Here is an 18,095-nt window from a genome sequence, read left to right as displayed (position 1 = left end):
ATTATGTATATGTATAATGTATATGTATTATGTCGTCCCATAATACATTTGGTGTTTTTAGGTTTACTTCTTCTTTGAACTAAAGATCAGGCTTATTGCTGTGTATAGTGTCCAGGGAATCTATTATCATTGAAAAAGTATTCATGCGTGCGTTCAATCAATATGTAATATTTATAAACACATTATTCCATTTTTCATTATTGGCCTAATTCAGCTGTGTAAGAAGCAACAGTGAAGTGAAAGCTGATGTAACCGATTGCAACCAATCTAGTTTATGTTAAAGTGGACTTTTATTCCCTTTCACTATAAATCACATCAGGATGCAGTTCTGCATGCTGATATGAAATCATTTTACATTCATGAGTTAAACAAGCATATTTTCCTTTCACTTCCAATTATTGTTATTTTACTGCCTGGTCCTCTTGGACATTAGTAATGTAATGCACCTGTGCGTTACATTCTGGGAAGGTTACATCAGCAGAACATTGCTGGGGAATCTCATCTGATCACGAGATCTCAGGGAAAGACATTTTTCTCCCGTGAGTTGATGTCCATTGTCACATGTCCTTGTCACATGTGCCAGAGTTCCAGGAAGTAAAGGGAGATCTAGTAATCTGTCCTTAGTAAAAATGCCCACTGTGAGAAGACTGGGGAAGAAAAGAGAAATGCGGTATCCAAAGAATACAAAGCCTGCAACTATCTAGAAGTATGTGTTTGTAGATTGTCATTACTTAACATTTCTAAATGTGTATTTGTTGTTATTTCAAAGATATGGGTAAAGTTCCTCTTTAATGAAAATAAGGTCACTAAAAGATTTATTTTTAGTTACTATGGGTTGCTGCACAGTTCATTGCCTTGCCAAATAACCCATATATAACTTAACAAGTATTGCAATAAAAAAAAGAATCTTACTTATAAAATACACAAATGTATAAGATTTAATTTACTCTCTTGTCACATATAAAATTAGGACACATCATCCCATTGGGAATTCACATCAAAGAGCTTGTAGTAAAGTGTGTTAAACCCACATAACTGCAATGCATATTGACACAGAGTATGCATGCACTGTGCTGCAATGCTATTTATTCTGCATGGCACCCTAATGCACACATACAGTAAAAACAAACCAGTACTACAGCACAACAATACACACAGGTGTGAATATTCTGTGCATTGCAATCAAGGGCCCTCTAATAGTGAATGTGCTGCCTTTACACAATGCTCCTCAATGCGCGAAAGCAAGCACATTAGCAGGCACATAGCCATGAAAGCACTGTGTTGAAGTGTGCATATTTGTTTGAATCAATGAATGATATAATGTATATATTAATTTAATATATGCATATATTTTACATATCCATTTAATATCAGATACAGTAATAATGCACTTACAGACAAACAAGTGTTATATTTATTTTATTGAAAACTATTAATCTCTGTAAATCTTTAATAGTTTACACAGCTTGCAGTATTTGCAATGCTCTATAAAAAGGACACAAACGTCCTCATGATCCAGAAAACCATCAGTGTTTTTTCTTACGATTCGTGCAATGATCCAGAAATGATTTCATTATTGGACTTCAGTTTGCTTCTAAAAAAAAGTGTCCTTACTAAAGTCGTGTTGGCATACTGTACTATACATTAGTCTTCAGTTCATTGCTGTACAGTATAAACACTGTCATGCTAGTAATACTTTAAAAGAATATTGGTTAATTTAACCTCTGTTGTCGTTCACTGTTTCCTTGCATTCCAAGCACTTTCAAATCAACTGCAGAGGCTAAAATCCAAAAACAAAAAAAAAATAATATTCACATATTTCTGTAGTTTATGGGCATGATATGACATATTGTTCATGGGATGTCACACAGAAACCGTTGCATAAAGCTCCTCTATCTCTTGTTTGAAGAAATCTCGGAGTTCCGGTCTCTTTGCCTTCAGTGTTGGTGTCAATAATCCATTCTGTACCGTGAACATCTCTTTGTGGATATGAATAGCTTTCACCTAGAATAATACATACATTGTAAACATTGAGTTGTGGTACAGAATTGGGAAGAACCTTTGGTTTGTATTAGAAAAGGCAGGAGGAAAACATTTAATTTAAAGAATAAATTCACTTATAGGGAAGCTGTACTTCAATGTGCCCTCAACTTCCCTGAGCAGCCAACTAAGTTATAAATATTTATCTGAAGCCTTGCTTTCAATTTATTGATTGCGTGGTCCTGTCCTGTTCTGTACAGCCTTTGCAGAAAAAAGACCCGGCCACGCCGTGTTCAGCACCCAGTGCTCATGGAGCCCGCTCAGCCTGTTAATTGCTATGGCTAGTCTGTGCTTTTTCAGCTTCTTTGGGTCTATAGGTGACATTAGAGGTCTAATAGACCCCTGATGTCTCCATAAAGAGGACCTGTCACTGTATCTGTGCTATCACATAGGGGGCTTTTTAGTCCCCTATATGATAGCAATAAAGTTAAGTGAAAAAAACAAAACCCCACGTCCACCACATACAAATACAAACATGCATCAGTTGTGCCTATGTGCAAAAATGACAATGGCGCCACACATGTTACAGATCACCGCGAACATGAATCACTGTTAATACTAAATTGATGAGCAGTAAAAGCGTTTAAAGTGTCACCGGGCAATTTTGGGTATGGTTGTTTTTTGCGATTTCACGGGCACACTCAATTTTAAGGCTTGACATGGTTGTCTGAGGGCTAGCTCCGGTTGCAGGAGCCCTTCAGTTCAACATACAGAGCATGTTTGGCTGACCGAAGTGCAGCCGATTTGTACGGCTGATTTTAGCTGATGTACAGTTGAAATCAGCCGTACAGGGCTGAAGTGAATAGCTGAACAGCGTTCGGCTCACTTTACTTCAGCTGGGTCAATCACTCGGCTGCCTTCGGCAGCTAAGTGAATAACCCCCATTAGTCAAAATATGTTTTTTCGGGGTATGGTACACTTAGATATGACTCGTAGCAATTTTGGTCTCAGAAAGCTCTGGATTAAAATTTGAAGAAAAATCTCATGAAGATAAACATGGCTAAAAACAAAGAAAAATGTACAAACACCTTTTAGAAAAGCAGTAAAATATTATAGAATAGCCAGTTCAACTCTGAAAACTGTGTTTTAAAATGAGGTTGATAAGTAAGAAAAGTGCACCCAATAATGGGCAGAAATCCCACTTAACTTATTGCAGACACATGCTACCATTGTTCATTATTACTCAGCTACAATATTCTGTAAAAACTTGCTTTTTAAAGCAACACTTGCATATCTGTTCTTACCTGTTCAAAAGAATGAAGCCCACTCTCTTTTCCTAGTCTCACCATATCAGCCATTATTGCTTTTTTGAGTTCCTAAAAAATATTGAAGAGAAACATTCACACTTTTAACCTCAACTTAAAAATTAAGTTATTCAAATGTAATAAGTCAGTTCCTGTACCTGGGCAATTTTCATCTGACATTAAAAAACTCTTTTAGGTTGATTTTCTATTTGAAAAGTGAATGTTCACTTAGCTTTGTTAATAAAATAAAGATATGTTTACTTCAATCAACCAATTACATGGTAGGAAACAATCTTGTTTTTAAAAAATTATTTCTGTTGTGCATAACGAGATATTTAAAGTCACCTTCTACCAACATTCACGTAGAGTGAAAGTTCACTTTATAGAGTACATAGCCCCTACTCCTTTAGTAATTCAACCTTTTTTAGGTAAAATGGGTATTTCTGGAGCATAGGATTAAACAAAACAAGGATAACTTAACCATAGAATTGCGGAAGATGAAGAATTGCTGTGCTCCCTGTTTCTTGTTTTTACTAAGAATAAGGACCCAAAGAGGGTTGAAAAAGAAAGGAGACACCGTTATGGATTTTCTTAAATAACAGAAAGTTGTGTTTTTGTTTAAAGGTAAACTATAATTATTTTTGAGTCAGTTTTATTTCAGGTGGACATCTAAGGGATCCCAAAGACCCATCTATTAAAGGACATGGGGGCAACAACTTATTGTACTTTAACTGCAGGCAGGCAGGTTGCCTATTAACGCAACTTTATTATTTAGAACCCCCTGTTAGGCACTGGTTATGAAAGAAAAAACTGCCACATGCCTTTGAAATCAGTGTTTTGAGAGAGATATTTTTGGGATAGTGATTGGCATGCAAGCTAGTATCAGCAAGATGGAGGTCCCACATACTCACTTCCTTCCAGCAATAAGGAAACCAGTACATACTGGCGCGCAAGTGCATTGACGAGAAGAGGAGCGCGCAGACGCAGTGACGTCAACGACTGACGAGGTATTATGGCGTGCACGCTCTAGCATTGGCGCCATTACCTCAGACACAGGAGAGCATGTTAGACGGCCGCTCGCTGCGGCCTTCAGGGCCATAGCCAGCAGCGAGCGGCCATCTAATATGCTCTCCTATGTCTGAGGTAATTAGAAAGCTGGATCTGCCCTTAGGAGCCGCATAGCCCTCTTTAAAGACCACTTAAGGACCACCACTTGTAGATGACTTGGAGTGGACGCTGCACAGCCCATCCCCATTTGATTGATGTCTACTGATGTCTACCATGATTGATGTCTGCTTCATCTCGAGGTAAGTACATAGGTTGACATGTTTGATTGATTTCTATTGTAGTGGTAATGTGGTTGGATGCAAGGGAGCGTGTCACTCACTAGCACACCATAAAGGTATATGTACCTCTGTAGTGTGCTAATAAGTGGCAGTGTTCCTTGCAATGTGCTACTAAGCTACACGTGGCTCAGTGGCACAAAGAAGATTCCGCTACAGAAATGCATCTTTTTTTTTTTTTTTGGTTCCATCAAGGCACAACAGCAAGCATTACTGAGGGCACCAGTTTCATCAGCTTCCCAAATCCTGCCTCATCTCTAGGTAAGTACAGAGGTTAACATGTTTGATTTCTACTGTAGTGGTAATGTTGGATGCAAGGGAGCACGCCACTCACTAGCACACCACAAAGGTGCATGTACCTATGTAGTGTGTTAATAAGTGGCAGTGTTGTAATCCATGGCTATGATACAATTTTTTCTTATCTTTTGGTGGTTGACCTGTATTTTTTATTTTTTTTAATGCCCAGCGTTTTCTACAACAAGTCTTCATTCTGTTATTGACCCCTGCGTGGGAATTTTCACAGTCTGTTATCATTAAAATGTAATAAAATTGTAAAAAAAATTGATATGCATCAACCCTGAGACAGTCTCATTCAAAAGTTCTGAGGCAGAAAAAGCAGGTGATTATGATGACCCCGCCAATTCACCACATTTACCTTTGGTAAATGGTAAAAATTGTCAAGTTCTTTTAATAAAAACTGTATGATTAAAACCTCTTGTATTGTATCTTACTTTAAAGACTCAGGCACATAATTAGTTCTAACAGTGGTATAAAGTGTGTTTGTACAAGAAATCATCACTATTTGGGTCGAAGTGCAGGGTTGGCACTTTGAGACACGTAAGTTGGTTTAGTGATCCAGTTTGGGCACTCGGGCTCAAAAAGGTTCGCCATCGCTGCTATAGGATATCCCAAAGGATTGTTATTGTACCCTAATGGGGAATTGTTTTCGCTTGAACTAGGCAGATCAGATTTGAGGTTTACAAGAAGAAGGCAGAGGTCACAAGAGATGTTTTCATACCTGAAATCCTGTTACAGGAAAACATTTTCTCACAAGAAATGCTGCTGGCCTAACAGGATCAGGACATTTGCAACTGTGGCTTTCACAATTTATAGTATGGTGAGGAATTCTTGCACTGGGGTTATCAATTAAAAATGTCAGGAAATGCTTGAGTGACCTTGCCCAAAAAGCTATAATATTGGCTGGAGAGAATAACTCTCTTCCCCTGCATTATATAACTATTCCCCAGAATCTGCCATCAAGCTAAATACATGGCTAAGAAACATTTATTACAGCCTTTCATTGATTTCTGGGCAGCAAGATTATTGTAGAGAAGGTCAGAGTGATTTACTAAGAGATTTGAGAATGTTCACAAAATAAACTGTGCGTACATTTACATTAAGTAAACAGGGATTTTCTTTTCAAACGATTAGATAACATAAATAAATCTTTACACATTTTATTCTATGAACCTTCTCAAATCACTAGTAAATTAGCCTATTTCAAACAATTTTAGTTGCTCTAGGACAGTGGTTCTCAACTCGTGGGTCGCGACCCAAAAGTGGGTCGCGACACCCTCTGCAGTGGGTCGCGGCGTCATGTCTGCATAGACCGGCCCATCTGCATTAGAGAGAACTAGAGGGGGAATTTGTGGTTCAGCCTGTGGAACCTCATAATGTCAAACTGTCCCCTCTCTCCCGGCCTCCCCCGGGCTCTCCGATAAAGTGTTGTGTTCTACAGCATATGAGTGTAAAGGACACTCAACCTTGTAGAACCTTTCCAGTGTGTCAGCGAGGAGACAATTAACTCCCTTGACGCGTTTCGTCCTGAGGACCTTTTTTGGCTGGATGCTCCGGGGTTGCCCCCAAACCACACCTGGAGGGTGTGCAACACCGTCATCGAGAGAGAGCGCAGTCTGATTGCAGGAGAGGGGAGAGAGACTACAATAGAAGCTCCGTAGACTTACCGACGGAACAAAAAGTAATAGACATCTGTTTATTATCTACCGATCATCTGCCTCTTTTTGACATTGTTTTTACATTTATCAGCTCTGATTGAAAGAACTTTGTTTATCCCAGAATCCGTTTCCATATAGGGACATTGCTGGATTCCATTGTATGTTTTTTGCTGACTAACCTTTTTTACATTTTGTATCGACTGATGTGATTTATACAACTAATTGCCACAAAAAATATATTTGATTCACACACGGATAATACTTAGATCACAATTATTTGGTCTTTCACCGATTTTTTCACATTATCATTACCCCTGAATAGAGATAGAACAAAATAGTAGACGGGTTAAGTTTCATGGTTTTATTGTTTATTTGTTTCAATCACTTCCCCAGAATTTGTATATCACAAAATCACTACGAAATATTGAGACGTAATTTCATCAAACAAAAGATACGTTTTTTTAGATTATATAATTTATTATTTAATTATTTTTAGTGTCATTTAATCTTTTTAAACAAAGTTTTATGACAGAACACTTTCTTTCTATAAGGGAATTTCTATAAATGAACTAGTAGGTGGAATACACAAACCAAGCGCAACATACTGGCACACATTGAACACAGTAAATTAGCCTAATCACCTCTCACCTAAAATGAGAACATGCACTTTACTGCACCATAGCACGTTTGTAGCCTGGTAATAGGATAGTGGTGGCTCCAAGTAACACCTCTTTTTTTCTTATTCTTGTGTAGGATTAACAATGGTTTTTCTTTTAAATGTCAATAGAATTTTTATTTGGGTATTTTCAGTTACACAAAGCGAATAAAGAATATTCAAAAACTAAGAAAATCCGGGTAGGACCATCAGAATGAAATGAGAAACAGGTAAAGGTGCAGGTACAATGCTAATTAATCATGTCTAAATCCGTCGTATGGTTTTTCTGTTAAAAAAAGTGTCATCCCAATTGCATTCTCCAAAAAGATGTTTTTAAAAAAAATATATTATACAGTTTTCAATGTCAGAATACAAAAAGATCATACCAAATTGTTGCATAGTTCTGCAAATGACCCTTCAAAACCTTTCTTCTTTGCCCATCCTGGCATCACTTCAGCATCAGGAACAACAATTCCAACCAGAAATGCCTGTGTTATTTACAAGAGAAAAGGTAAAACAGAAAAATGCACATAAGAAAGTTGATTTTCAAGATAGCTGGCATACAATACACATATACCGTACAATATAGAATATGTGTACTGATCATCCCCCTTAGCATTGTACTGAATTCACATTGCTACATACAACTGTAAGTAAAATGTGTAGCATTTTTCAGTTGCCAGGACTTGTAGGTATCAAAGTGTACTTTCTAAGAACTGGAGTGACTTCTTCTTTGCCTTCAGTCAACATCAGTCGTGCCCAACAAGTTTGATCTAATTGATGGATGTAATGATCCAGTCAAGAGTGAGAAGGCATGGATAATAAACATTTGGAAATCACAGTACAAGTCTGCCATGATTTCACCAATACAGTGTTTAAGGGAGGCCAAATGTTTAATCTGTATTCCCTCACAGTGGGGGGTTGTTTAGATCTTGTGTGTTCTTCACTGGACACCAGACAATGCCTCTCTATCCCAAATTAGAACAGACTTGGTGTAAAGTTCTCACCTAGCCTCTGAGACAAATGAGTGTACTTCAAAATTCTGAAAAATTTAATAATTCTCATCCCTCAAATGAGCGTTATTGCACAATCATAAAACCTTCAGCAAAATCCTGGTTGTGCAGACAAATGTTAGACTCTAGACATGCCAGCTTTATTGTAATATATGGGAGTTTTAAATATTTGGGTCGTCCTATGTTGGTACTGGTTATGCTTACAAAGCATAAATAAATCCACACAGGTATGAGTGTTTGAAGATTCCTACCTGTGCTGGGTAATATGCAATGGCCAGCTTATTCCATCCTACTGAATAGACAGGTAGCAACTCACTTTGATCTCTAAAGTATAAAAATAGAGATCTGCAATCGAATCTGTGCCCCATCTGTTATGCGGAGGTATTATCTGCATATTCCATGCCTCGCTGGAAGCCGAAGAAATGTTTTTCCCTTTTTTCTTTTACTTTTAAAAAGTCGCTCTGTAACTTCTGTTTTTGTAACCTTTTCCATACCTAGGTATATAATAAATTAATAAACTGGTTTTGAGTGCTCTAAAGAACACACAAATCTGATGAGAATAGTGTGTATGTAGTTGTACTGTACCATCAGTGCCTATAAGCTCGGTTGTAAATCATTAATAATCTGTGTAGGATCACATTGTTCAGCTATGCCCTCATGTTTTCTATAATTGCAGCGGGTGGCTAGCAAAGAATGACACAGACAATCTAATAGCATGCAGAGTAGTGTCGGTGAAGAGATTGTAAAAGGATGTTTGTACTAACTCCATAAGGACGCATGCACATGGGTGCAAATAGAGGCGTATTGGCATGCAGCATAAAATACACCAGTATTTGTGGTGCCTGGGAGCCCCAACTGCTACATTTTTCTGTACATAATATATGATCTGTAAAATGTTATACGAGCATAAACGCAGGGACTGGTGTTTACAAGCGTCAGTTTCCGAATGTAAACTTTCTGTGTTCAGGAACTGATGCCTGTGCACTTGTAAACAACAGCACCAGCATTTGGGTGCATATAACTGTGTACCATACATTCCTATGGACAGAAAGACACAGCAGCTGTGTGCCAATATGCCTGTATTTGCACTTCTGTGCATGAGCCCTAGGTAATATTGTCTGGTTCAGCTAACCTGCAACTTCGAGTATGAGCTTTGTCTGTGATCTGCAAAAGGCTGTGTGCCAGTCTGCTTATGCACAGTGTTCACTGATTGGAGGTGTCTGGAGGAAGGCCTCACAAGCCTGCAAATTGTGAATAGTGGCAGCTTGAATAAGCTGGTCTATTCCCGAGTATATACGGGGGATGACAACAACTTGCTCATTGTCCAGCCTTCCCCGTCCCTGTACTCTAAGTAACCCCTGACCCTTGACAATGGATATAGGGAAATAACTTCAGTTCTTACAAAGGACAGATAAATATATAAGACCTCATATATAGCTCGAAAAGGAGACTGGAAACTAGAGGTGCACCGAAATGAAATTTTTAAAACCGAAAGAAAGCCGAAAATAAAAAAAAAATTCAGGCCGCAAATGATTTTTTTTTCTAACCTTTTAACATTTTTAAAAAACAGACCCCTGATATTTCCCTTTTAAAATATTTCCTTTTTAAAATACAAAAAGAGATTGATGACACAGAGTGCTCAATCTTTTTCTGCAGCCCCTACACTGAGTGTTCCTGTTCATTCATAACTTGTGGAGATAGTATGTTTACCATGCCCACAATCATGAATGAACAGGAAGTGATGTAGATCACTTCCCATTCATTCAGAATTGGGGACACAGTAAACATAGTATGTCCTCAATTATTTACAAACGCTGTGTTCTTGTATTCACTCTCCATCCCGACTCGCTGTTACAGGAGGCTGAGCGAGCGGTGCGGGGAGGAGAACTCGGTCTCCCGTGGCAGCTGACTCCTCTCTGCTGTCCTCCTGTGACAGCGGACAGCTGTCTCCGTGACCACACTGCTCTCCTGATCTGTCTAAGGAAGCTGAGCAGGGCCTCCTATGACAGTTTCTCACCTCTCCGGACATTGCGCTGTGTCAGAGAGGACACAAAGCAGCGCCCATCGGGGAGGAGAGAAACCAGGGATGCACTGCAATTTTGACCGAAAGATGCTACTTTTGGCATTTTTCCAAAAGTGCCATTTTCGGCCGATATGTTTCGGCGGTCTAAATTTTAGTGCATTCCTACTGGAAACTACAGACCTAAATAGTTAAAAGGGCAGTCCATCTACAAACTTATTATTGTTTCAGGTATGGTTGAAATGTGCAGTGCTGGATCACCTGATGGCTTCTTGTATCTTTTATACTGTCTAAGTGCATATGAGTATGGCAAATCTTTATTTTCTGTATGCTTATTGATTTTTCAGAAGTTTGCAAACAGCACTTTTGAAATCTGTAAAAATATTATTTATTAGAGTTGTAACCTGTTTCATAATTGCAGTCTGCTTCATTAAAATCAATGATCAAAAGTTAAAATAAACATTCCTTTGCATTACATTGAAAGTCCAGGGAAAAAAAATACATTTGACCTCTTTCATGAACAGGTCTCTGATGCCTGGATGCCCAGGTCAGAATGAACAGTGTCAATATGCGCCAGTTACTTAACTATAACTATGAATGTCAGCAGCACCAATAGATCTTAATTAAATGTCACTTGTAGCATTTCAAAAGAGTCCTAACAAAAGAAAAGTAAGCAGTGTGATGCTCCGAGATTGGCACATCAGCATGGTACCTATCAGCGCACACCAGCAGCCTGTGCATTCCGTGGGGCTTGCTGGTGTGAATGGGCCCTATGAGACATCAGCCTTTTAAAACCTTATTAAAAGAGAACTATGGCCCAACCTTTTTTGGCCATAGTTCTCTTAAGGGTCACAGGGGGACATTTACTATATTCTCTTGTGACCCAAAACACAGAGTCGCGCTGCGGCTGGGAAAGATCCCGCCAATATTGTCACGATCCACCCCGCCACCTGATTGACAGCTGGCTCTGTAGAGGCCAGCTGTCAATCAGGTCAGTCAGCTGTGTCCGCCCCCTCCCCCGTCTGTCCCTCCAGTCAGCGCTGAAAGAACAGAGGGGAAGGGGGAATCCCTGCGGGGAGCAGTGATTGACAGTCAACAGTCTCTGTGGGGAGCAGATCGAGAACTGAGTGATCAGCGGTATGTGATTGCTCAGTTCTTGATCTATAGAGCCAACGTGTGACAACTGCAGTCTCACACGTTGGCTCTAATTATGGGGATGAGTGTATTTCACTCCCCCCATATTTCTCCTTTAACTATGAACTATGTAAATATGAAATGATCTACAAAATATATTTATTACAGAGTAATCTTACCTGAAGGCTCTCCCCATGAACATAAATTTGGGATACAGGTTCACTGCGAATATAAATGTTCTCAATTTTCTCTGGTGCTATGTATTCTCCTTGTGCAAGCTTAAATATGTGCTTTTTTCTGTCTATGATCTTCAGAGTTCCGTTCTGTATTATATAAAAAGATACTGGTTAAATATATAGAATAAAATGAAGAGCACCGATATTTCCACACTAAAGGTGAAAAGAGCTAACATACCGGTAGCCATTTCCCAACGTCTCCAGTGTAGAGCCAGCCATTGTCATCTAATGCCTCCGCTGCCTTTTCTTTGTCTTTAAGATACCCTTTAAAAACATTTGGTCCTTTCACACATATCTAAAAGAAGAACAAGGTGATACTGGGACAGTCATCATTTTAATAGGCACATCTTTAGGAATTCTGTCACTTAAATTAAACTTGTCATGAGCGAAATCTGAGGGCTGCCAATGACTTTCTTCTGAAATTACTAATTGCCTGGCAGTTCTGCTGACCCACCAGGTTTAAAATGATCTAAATCACTAACCTAGAACAAGTTTGCAGATCAGGAATGGCAGTAGTGTAAGAGGTCTTTATTTATAAGCTTATTTCAGGTTGATTCAAAGTTACAAACCAAGAGTGTCAACATGACAGCCAAGCAGTAGCAATTTCAGAAGCAGCCTCCATGTTTCTCTCGTAACAAGAATCTTTTACAACTGGAGTTTATATTTTATATAACTCCATATATTATATTTGCTTATATTTTGCTTTCCCTGGTTGCTCTCTCCTCATCATCAACATGCTAATGAAATGTTTGCACTGTGGTAAAAAACAATATGCAAAGCAAAGTAATTTCCTGGTCACAATGTTAGTACGGCTTTATTTTTAGGAAGGATTCTATTTTCATTGGTTCCATCGGTGTCATCTGTATTCACATGGCAATGAAAGTGTCCAAGATGAATCTTTACTGATTCATAGGGGTCTATTCACTAAGCTGCCGTAGGCAGCCGAGTGAATGACTGACCTGAAGTGAAGTGAGCCGAACACTGTTCGGCTATTCACTTCAGGCTGGTACGGCTAATTTCAGCCGTACATCGGCTTGCTTCACATGGCTTCGGGTCGGCCAAACATGCTCAGCATGTTCGGCCCATCCGATTGGCAGAAGGAGTTCAACTCAGCCGATCCAACATCTGGATCGGCTGAGCCGACCCTCCGGCAGGCTACTCACTGCTGTTCGGTCTATTCTCATAGATGCTGAACAGCAGTGAGTGAATAGCCGAATGCCGCTTAGCAGCATTCGGCTCGGCTGTTCTGCTTCTATTCTGACATCGCTCCTTGCCAGAATAAAGAAAAAGTAAGACACGCAGTGTTTCTCTCCTTGGCGGCCGGGAGCAGGAGACTCCCGGGGCGCCAGGGAGAGTTAGCTGTTTGGAGATCAGTGTCCCTGGTTAGCAGGTAACCAGGGACGCTGATCTCTCTGCTTACTATGTGGACCGTGGACAACAGCATGAAGCAATGAAAATAAAATAGAGATACAAAAAGAAATCAAATACATTTTAGGAAAAGTCATTTTTTAATCATATAAATGTTCTATTTTTCTTCATATTTATACACTGAACAGGGCACAGCAAAGAGTTCTGTTTTATCATTGTCAGATATCTTGGGCCCACCATTGACACCATTAGCTAAGACTCACACTAACAGAAAAGAAGATCACAGTATATCTACAGCTTGTAATTAGAGGAGAATACCTGTCAGGGGTACCGGCACAGGTGTCCCCACACCGTATGCAGGTACCCACAGAGGTAGACCAAACACGTATGACCACACCGGACAAGGCAGAATGTGTTTATATACAGTTTATTTGTAACAACAACAGGACTACAACAAGCAGGAATCAGGACTACAAACAGGTAAGAGGGCTCAGGACTGCAAACAGGTAACAGGACTCACCGGAAATGATAACAGAATATCCTCCCAGGAAGCACCAGGTGATGGCTAAGTACTGGCAGCTGGGAGACACCTGGAGGTGAGCACTGGAGCTGCAGGTTCCAGCACCACCCAGGATCCTAACAATACCTATCTTTTATGGCTTATGTAAAAATTCAGAAACAGTGATGTGCAACGAGCCTATCAGATTTCTATCAGGTTTGCAGCAGACAGTCTTAGTCCTCTTGTGTATGGGGTTATTATGTGCAGCTGAGGATTCCTGCGGCAGCAATCCCAGGTGGGTCCGTATAGATGCGGCTGCTGTGCCCATTCAAGAGAATAACAGGCTGACAGTGGCCGCCCGCATGTAATCACACATGGAACGATTAACTGCGGACCAGGATAGATATTTATCCCTGGATGTAATCTGTCTGCATCCAGGGATAAATATCTATCCTGGTCTGTAATTAACAATTATCTCTCCCGATTCCCAGGTAATTGTTCCATGTCTGATTACATGCGGACATCCAGGGACAGAGGTAGCCGCTGTCAGCCTGTCATTCTCTTGAATAGGCACAGCAGCCGCAGCTATACGGATCAACCTGGGGTTTCTGCGGCAAAAACTTGCAGGAATTAGCTGCACAAAATAGTCCTGTGTCCATTAGGTTTAACCTTTGCAGTTTAGCAAAATGACAATTTTCTGAACCAATAGAGTGGACAAACCCAATCACTTTAAATGCGCCTTGATAAACACTGGGACAAATGTAATAAAGAGTGGTAAAAACAGACCTGATTTACTAAAGTATAGAGTGGGGTGAAGTAAAGCTTTTTTTTTAACATCCAGTAAAATACAGGAGAATATGAAAAAAAAAAGCTTCCTCCTTAAGTGATTGAAGATTTGACATATACAAAGGTTAACATGATCTTATATGCATCAACATAAATCAGGTCCACTGTGTGAATTACTTATGTGGTACTGTTCTTTCCTTTTTGGCTTTGTTTTTTTTTCTCCAAGACTCCAGTCATTTGCATGTCTGTTAGTCAGCTTCCATTTTACAAACTCACAATGACTATCAATGACTCTCAAAGTAAAAAAGGTAAGGTAAAACAGTACCATTGCAGCATGCATTTGCAAGCGGTAGTGTACAGTATGTAATAGTGTATGAGTGCTTGCAATGGCAAAAGCATGTCTGTATACGCATCCACACAATGTTAGACGACCCCCCCAAGTACGCGTTATGGCCTTCATATATTCAGTATTATGTTATTTTTGTTTTTACAGTCACCTAAAGTGACATCAGTAGACACTTCATTGGTATTGCCCCTGCATGAAAGGCCAGTGCAGTATATTGTACGTATGCCGCCACTTTGCTGGTATGTGTTTGGATGCTGGAGCATGTGCCACTTGGCAAACCGCATATGTTAGTAAATAGCCATATCTACACAAGGTTTGTGTACACTTAGGGGTTAATCACTAACGAGCCAAAGGATTAAGCCGAACCTTCGGCTGCGGGAATCTTTCGGTTCAGGCGAACAGAAGGTCTGCTGTACGGGCTATTCATAATTTTAACTTCGGTTCAGCCATACAGGGCTTAAGTGAATAGCCGAACGGAGTTCAGCTCCCTTCACTCTGAGTTATTTATCCACTTGGGCCATTGGGTTTGCACCATCATACACATATTTTCTTTAGTTAAATTTGCCTACAGATAGAAGTTTTAGGCAATGCTTTACCCCTTCTCTAACAAGACCTTGAGAACAAATTTTACCAAAACAAAAAAAAAAGTTTTTTTATTAGCATTTTAGTACTTTTTGATACAGCATTATATATGGCACACTGAAATCTATCTGCCTAATAGTAAGGCAAAAATAATTGATATTACCTGTTTGACTTTAGATTTTTTATAGGACCATTTATTTATTATTTTCCATAAAAATGTTAATTTAATGTGCCTTTCAACCAATTCATGGTTCACGGGACAAGAAAATACTTCTATAAGCAAAGCATAACTACTAGTGCAGCATCATTACAAGAGTATGAGCAGCCCAAATATACGGTATGTTTTTCAGTCTTTATCGAAGGTACAGTCAATATTATGATGGTAGAAAAGGTAAATGGGCAGCAATTGAAAACAGGGTAGTGGGTTACCTTTTCAAAAAGCAAGAAAGATGATTTATCTTTTAAAATAGGATAAAGTGAAACTGTGTAGCTTGGAAACAAAAGCTCAATCAAAAGTAGGCATTTTAAGCTAAATGGATTGATATCATGAAAATGGCTGGCTTTTTGTGAAAGAGGTTTGTGCAGCTTCAATGATAAAAACAAATGGTAATGCTTTTGTATTGGTTTCTGGACAACCTGTAATTGCTATGCATAAACTGGACCTGCATTTAATAAGCTATGTTATAGGGAACAACTAGAACTGTTAAGTAAAGTGTACTTACACTTTTGCAGCCAGATTGAAGAAAGCCACTTGCAGAAAGAAAAGTTGTTCTCTGTAATGAGTTTTGCTCTGAAATTGGGGGGCTGGGCAAGGGGTGTACTTCTGGGGAGAGAAGTTTGCTTTTGGGGAAAGAGATTTACTTCTGGGAAGGAGATATACAGTACTTTTGTGAAAGGAGGTATACTTCTGAGGAAGAAATTGCACTTCTGAGAAAGGAGGTGTAATTCGGGGGGAGAAGTTGTACTTCTGAGGAAGGAGGTATACGTTTTGACAGGGAAAAAGGCCTACTTCTGGGCAAAGAGTTTACTTTTGAGGAAGGAGGTTTACCTCTGGGCAAGGAGTTGTACCTCTGGGGAAGGAGGTGTATTTCTGGGGAAAGAAGGTTGTACAACACACAAGTATATACATACAAAATATATATACATACCTCTCCTTCACCTTTAGAAGCAAAATAATTCATGTCTTCTACATCAACTAATCTGATATAGTTGCAGGGTAATGGAGCTCCCACGTGTCCTGTGAATGACATTCAGGTACACATTGTATTAGATAAATCTATCACATTGTCTATTGTTTTATATTATGTTATTTTCCACCTCAATACATAGTGGATTTTTGCTTTCTGTGGGTATAGAACAACCAGACTGAAATGTAATGTGATTACCAATGCAGTACTAGTACACGTCTGCATGTCAGTTCTACATGATTAGCCAGAAGTTTCTGCTGTGTATTTGGAAAACACTAGCAGGGGTGTGTATGTTTTTTAAAGGTAAGACTGTAGAAAATAAACAAAAAACATTTTATTCTTCAGTTTTTCTTTTTTTTAAGTATACCACAGTATCTAAAGAAATGTCTGTTCCCTAATTTCCATCTAAGGGGGTTATTCACAAAGCTGCCGAAGGCAGCCGAGTGAATAACCCAGCTGATGTGAAGTGAGCCGAACTATGTTCGGCTATTCACTCTGGCTCAGTACGGCCGATTTCAGCCGTATATAGGCTGTCTTCAGCTGCACATCGGTCAGCCGAAAAATGCTCTGCATGTTTGGCTGAGCCGAAGTGCAGAAGGACTTTGACTCAGCCGATCCAACATCTGCTGTGCGCCTCTATTTGGCTCAGCTATTCTGCTCGGTACCTCCGTGGTACCAGGCAGAATAGAAAACCAATGAAAAGTGTTTACAAATATTTTTTCAACCTTTTAAAAAAAGCTTTTTAAATAAATAGTGAAAGAAAAAAAAAGACAAAACACTATTGGGCGGAGCTAGCAGTGACAGCTAGCTCCGCCCAACTGTTTCCTATTGGCCTGGACCTGCTTGAGTCTTCAAGCAGGTCCCGGCCAAAGAATAACAACTGGGCGGAGCCGGTCGCGATGTCACAGCCAGCTCCGCCCAGTTGTTATTGTTTAATGACAGATCAGTGTCCCCAGGTCATTACACCTGGGCGGAGTGAGCCGTGAGATCACAGCTGGCTCTGCCCAGCTGTCCAGCTGTCATTTGAGGGGCTTACGGCCGGCCTTCGGCAGGCCCTTCGCCCCGCTTCAGGTATCACTTATGCTCAGTCTAGCCAGAAGCATATGCCTTCTGCTCAGCTGAGCCACTGTACAGGCTGTAGTGAATAGCCCGTACAGCAGCCCTTCGCCCTTCGGTTCCACTGAACCAAAGGGCTCCGGCGGCCGAAGATATCTGAAGAATCAGCTGAAGCTACAGCTGGATCCTTTAGCTCCTTTGTGAATAATCTCCAAGTTCACCATCTCAGACTCATACGGCATTGCTCCTGCAAATATCACTGGCAAACTCAACCCAAGTTTAGCACCACTGTACATGGAATTTCCTTGTGCTTCCATCTCTTTCTCAGCAGCACATTGTACTTGGGGATATCACTCACCTTATTGCTGTGTAAGCAGTGTTCCAAACTCAGCTGTTTCTCTGCAAATACCATTACCAGTCCCTCCGCCCCATCACAAGATCAGCACCACAGTGTGCTAGGATTTGTCTGTGTGCCCACATTCATGGCTCAGCAGCATACTTGGAGCTTTCCATGTCTGTCATCCCAAAGCATCCCTCGGGAAAGTATTTTCCCTTGAAATATAATTTCCTGCCATCCTTAATTTCCCAACACTCCGCAGATATTATACAACTTTCTTTCTATGCTCACCTG

At 40.0% G+C, this 18,095-nt stretch overlaps 1 protein-coding gene across 3 annotated transcripts in view; it reads right to left on the bottom strand.

Annotated features, from left to right (window-relative positions):
* Positions 1-1,422: 1,422 nt before the first annotated feature.
* LOC108783985 (long-chain-fatty-acid--CoA ligase 6-like) overlaps positions 1,423-18,095 on the bottom strand; it is a 171,883-nt gene continuing 155,210 nt past the window's right edge. For all 3 annotated transcript variants that reach the window (XM_018552704.1, XM_018552705.1, XM_018552706.1), the window contains exons 16-21: positions 16,370-16,458; positions 11,819-11,935; positions 11,584-11,727; positions 7,624-7,725; positions 3,285-3,356; positions 1,423-2,004 (exon numbers count right to left, since the gene is read on the bottom strand). In XM_018552704.1, coding sequence (XP_018408206.1) covers positions 1,864-2,004; positions 3,285-3,356; positions 7,624-7,725; positions 11,584-11,727; positions 11,819-11,935; positions 16,370-16,458 — 665 coding nt within the window. In that variant the 3' untranslated portion in view covers positions 1,423-1,863. The remainder of the gene's footprint in view (positions 2,005-3,284; positions 3,357-7,623; positions 7,726-11,583; positions 11,728-11,818; positions 11,936-16,369; positions 16,459-18,095) is intronic.

Source organism: Nanorana parkeri, unplaced genomic scaffold (genome assembly GCF_000935625.1).
Source record: "Nanorana parkeri isolate BGI_ZX_2015 unplaced genomic scaffold, ASM93562v1 scaffold95, whole genome shotgun sequence".
In the NCBI taxonomy this organism is placed as follows: domain Eukaryota; kingdom Metazoa; phylum Chordata; class Amphibia; order Anura; family Dicroglossidae; genus Nanorana; species Nanorana parkeri.
Note: the sequence above shows the minus strand (reverse complement) of the source record. Positions and strands in the feature narration are given on the sequence as shown.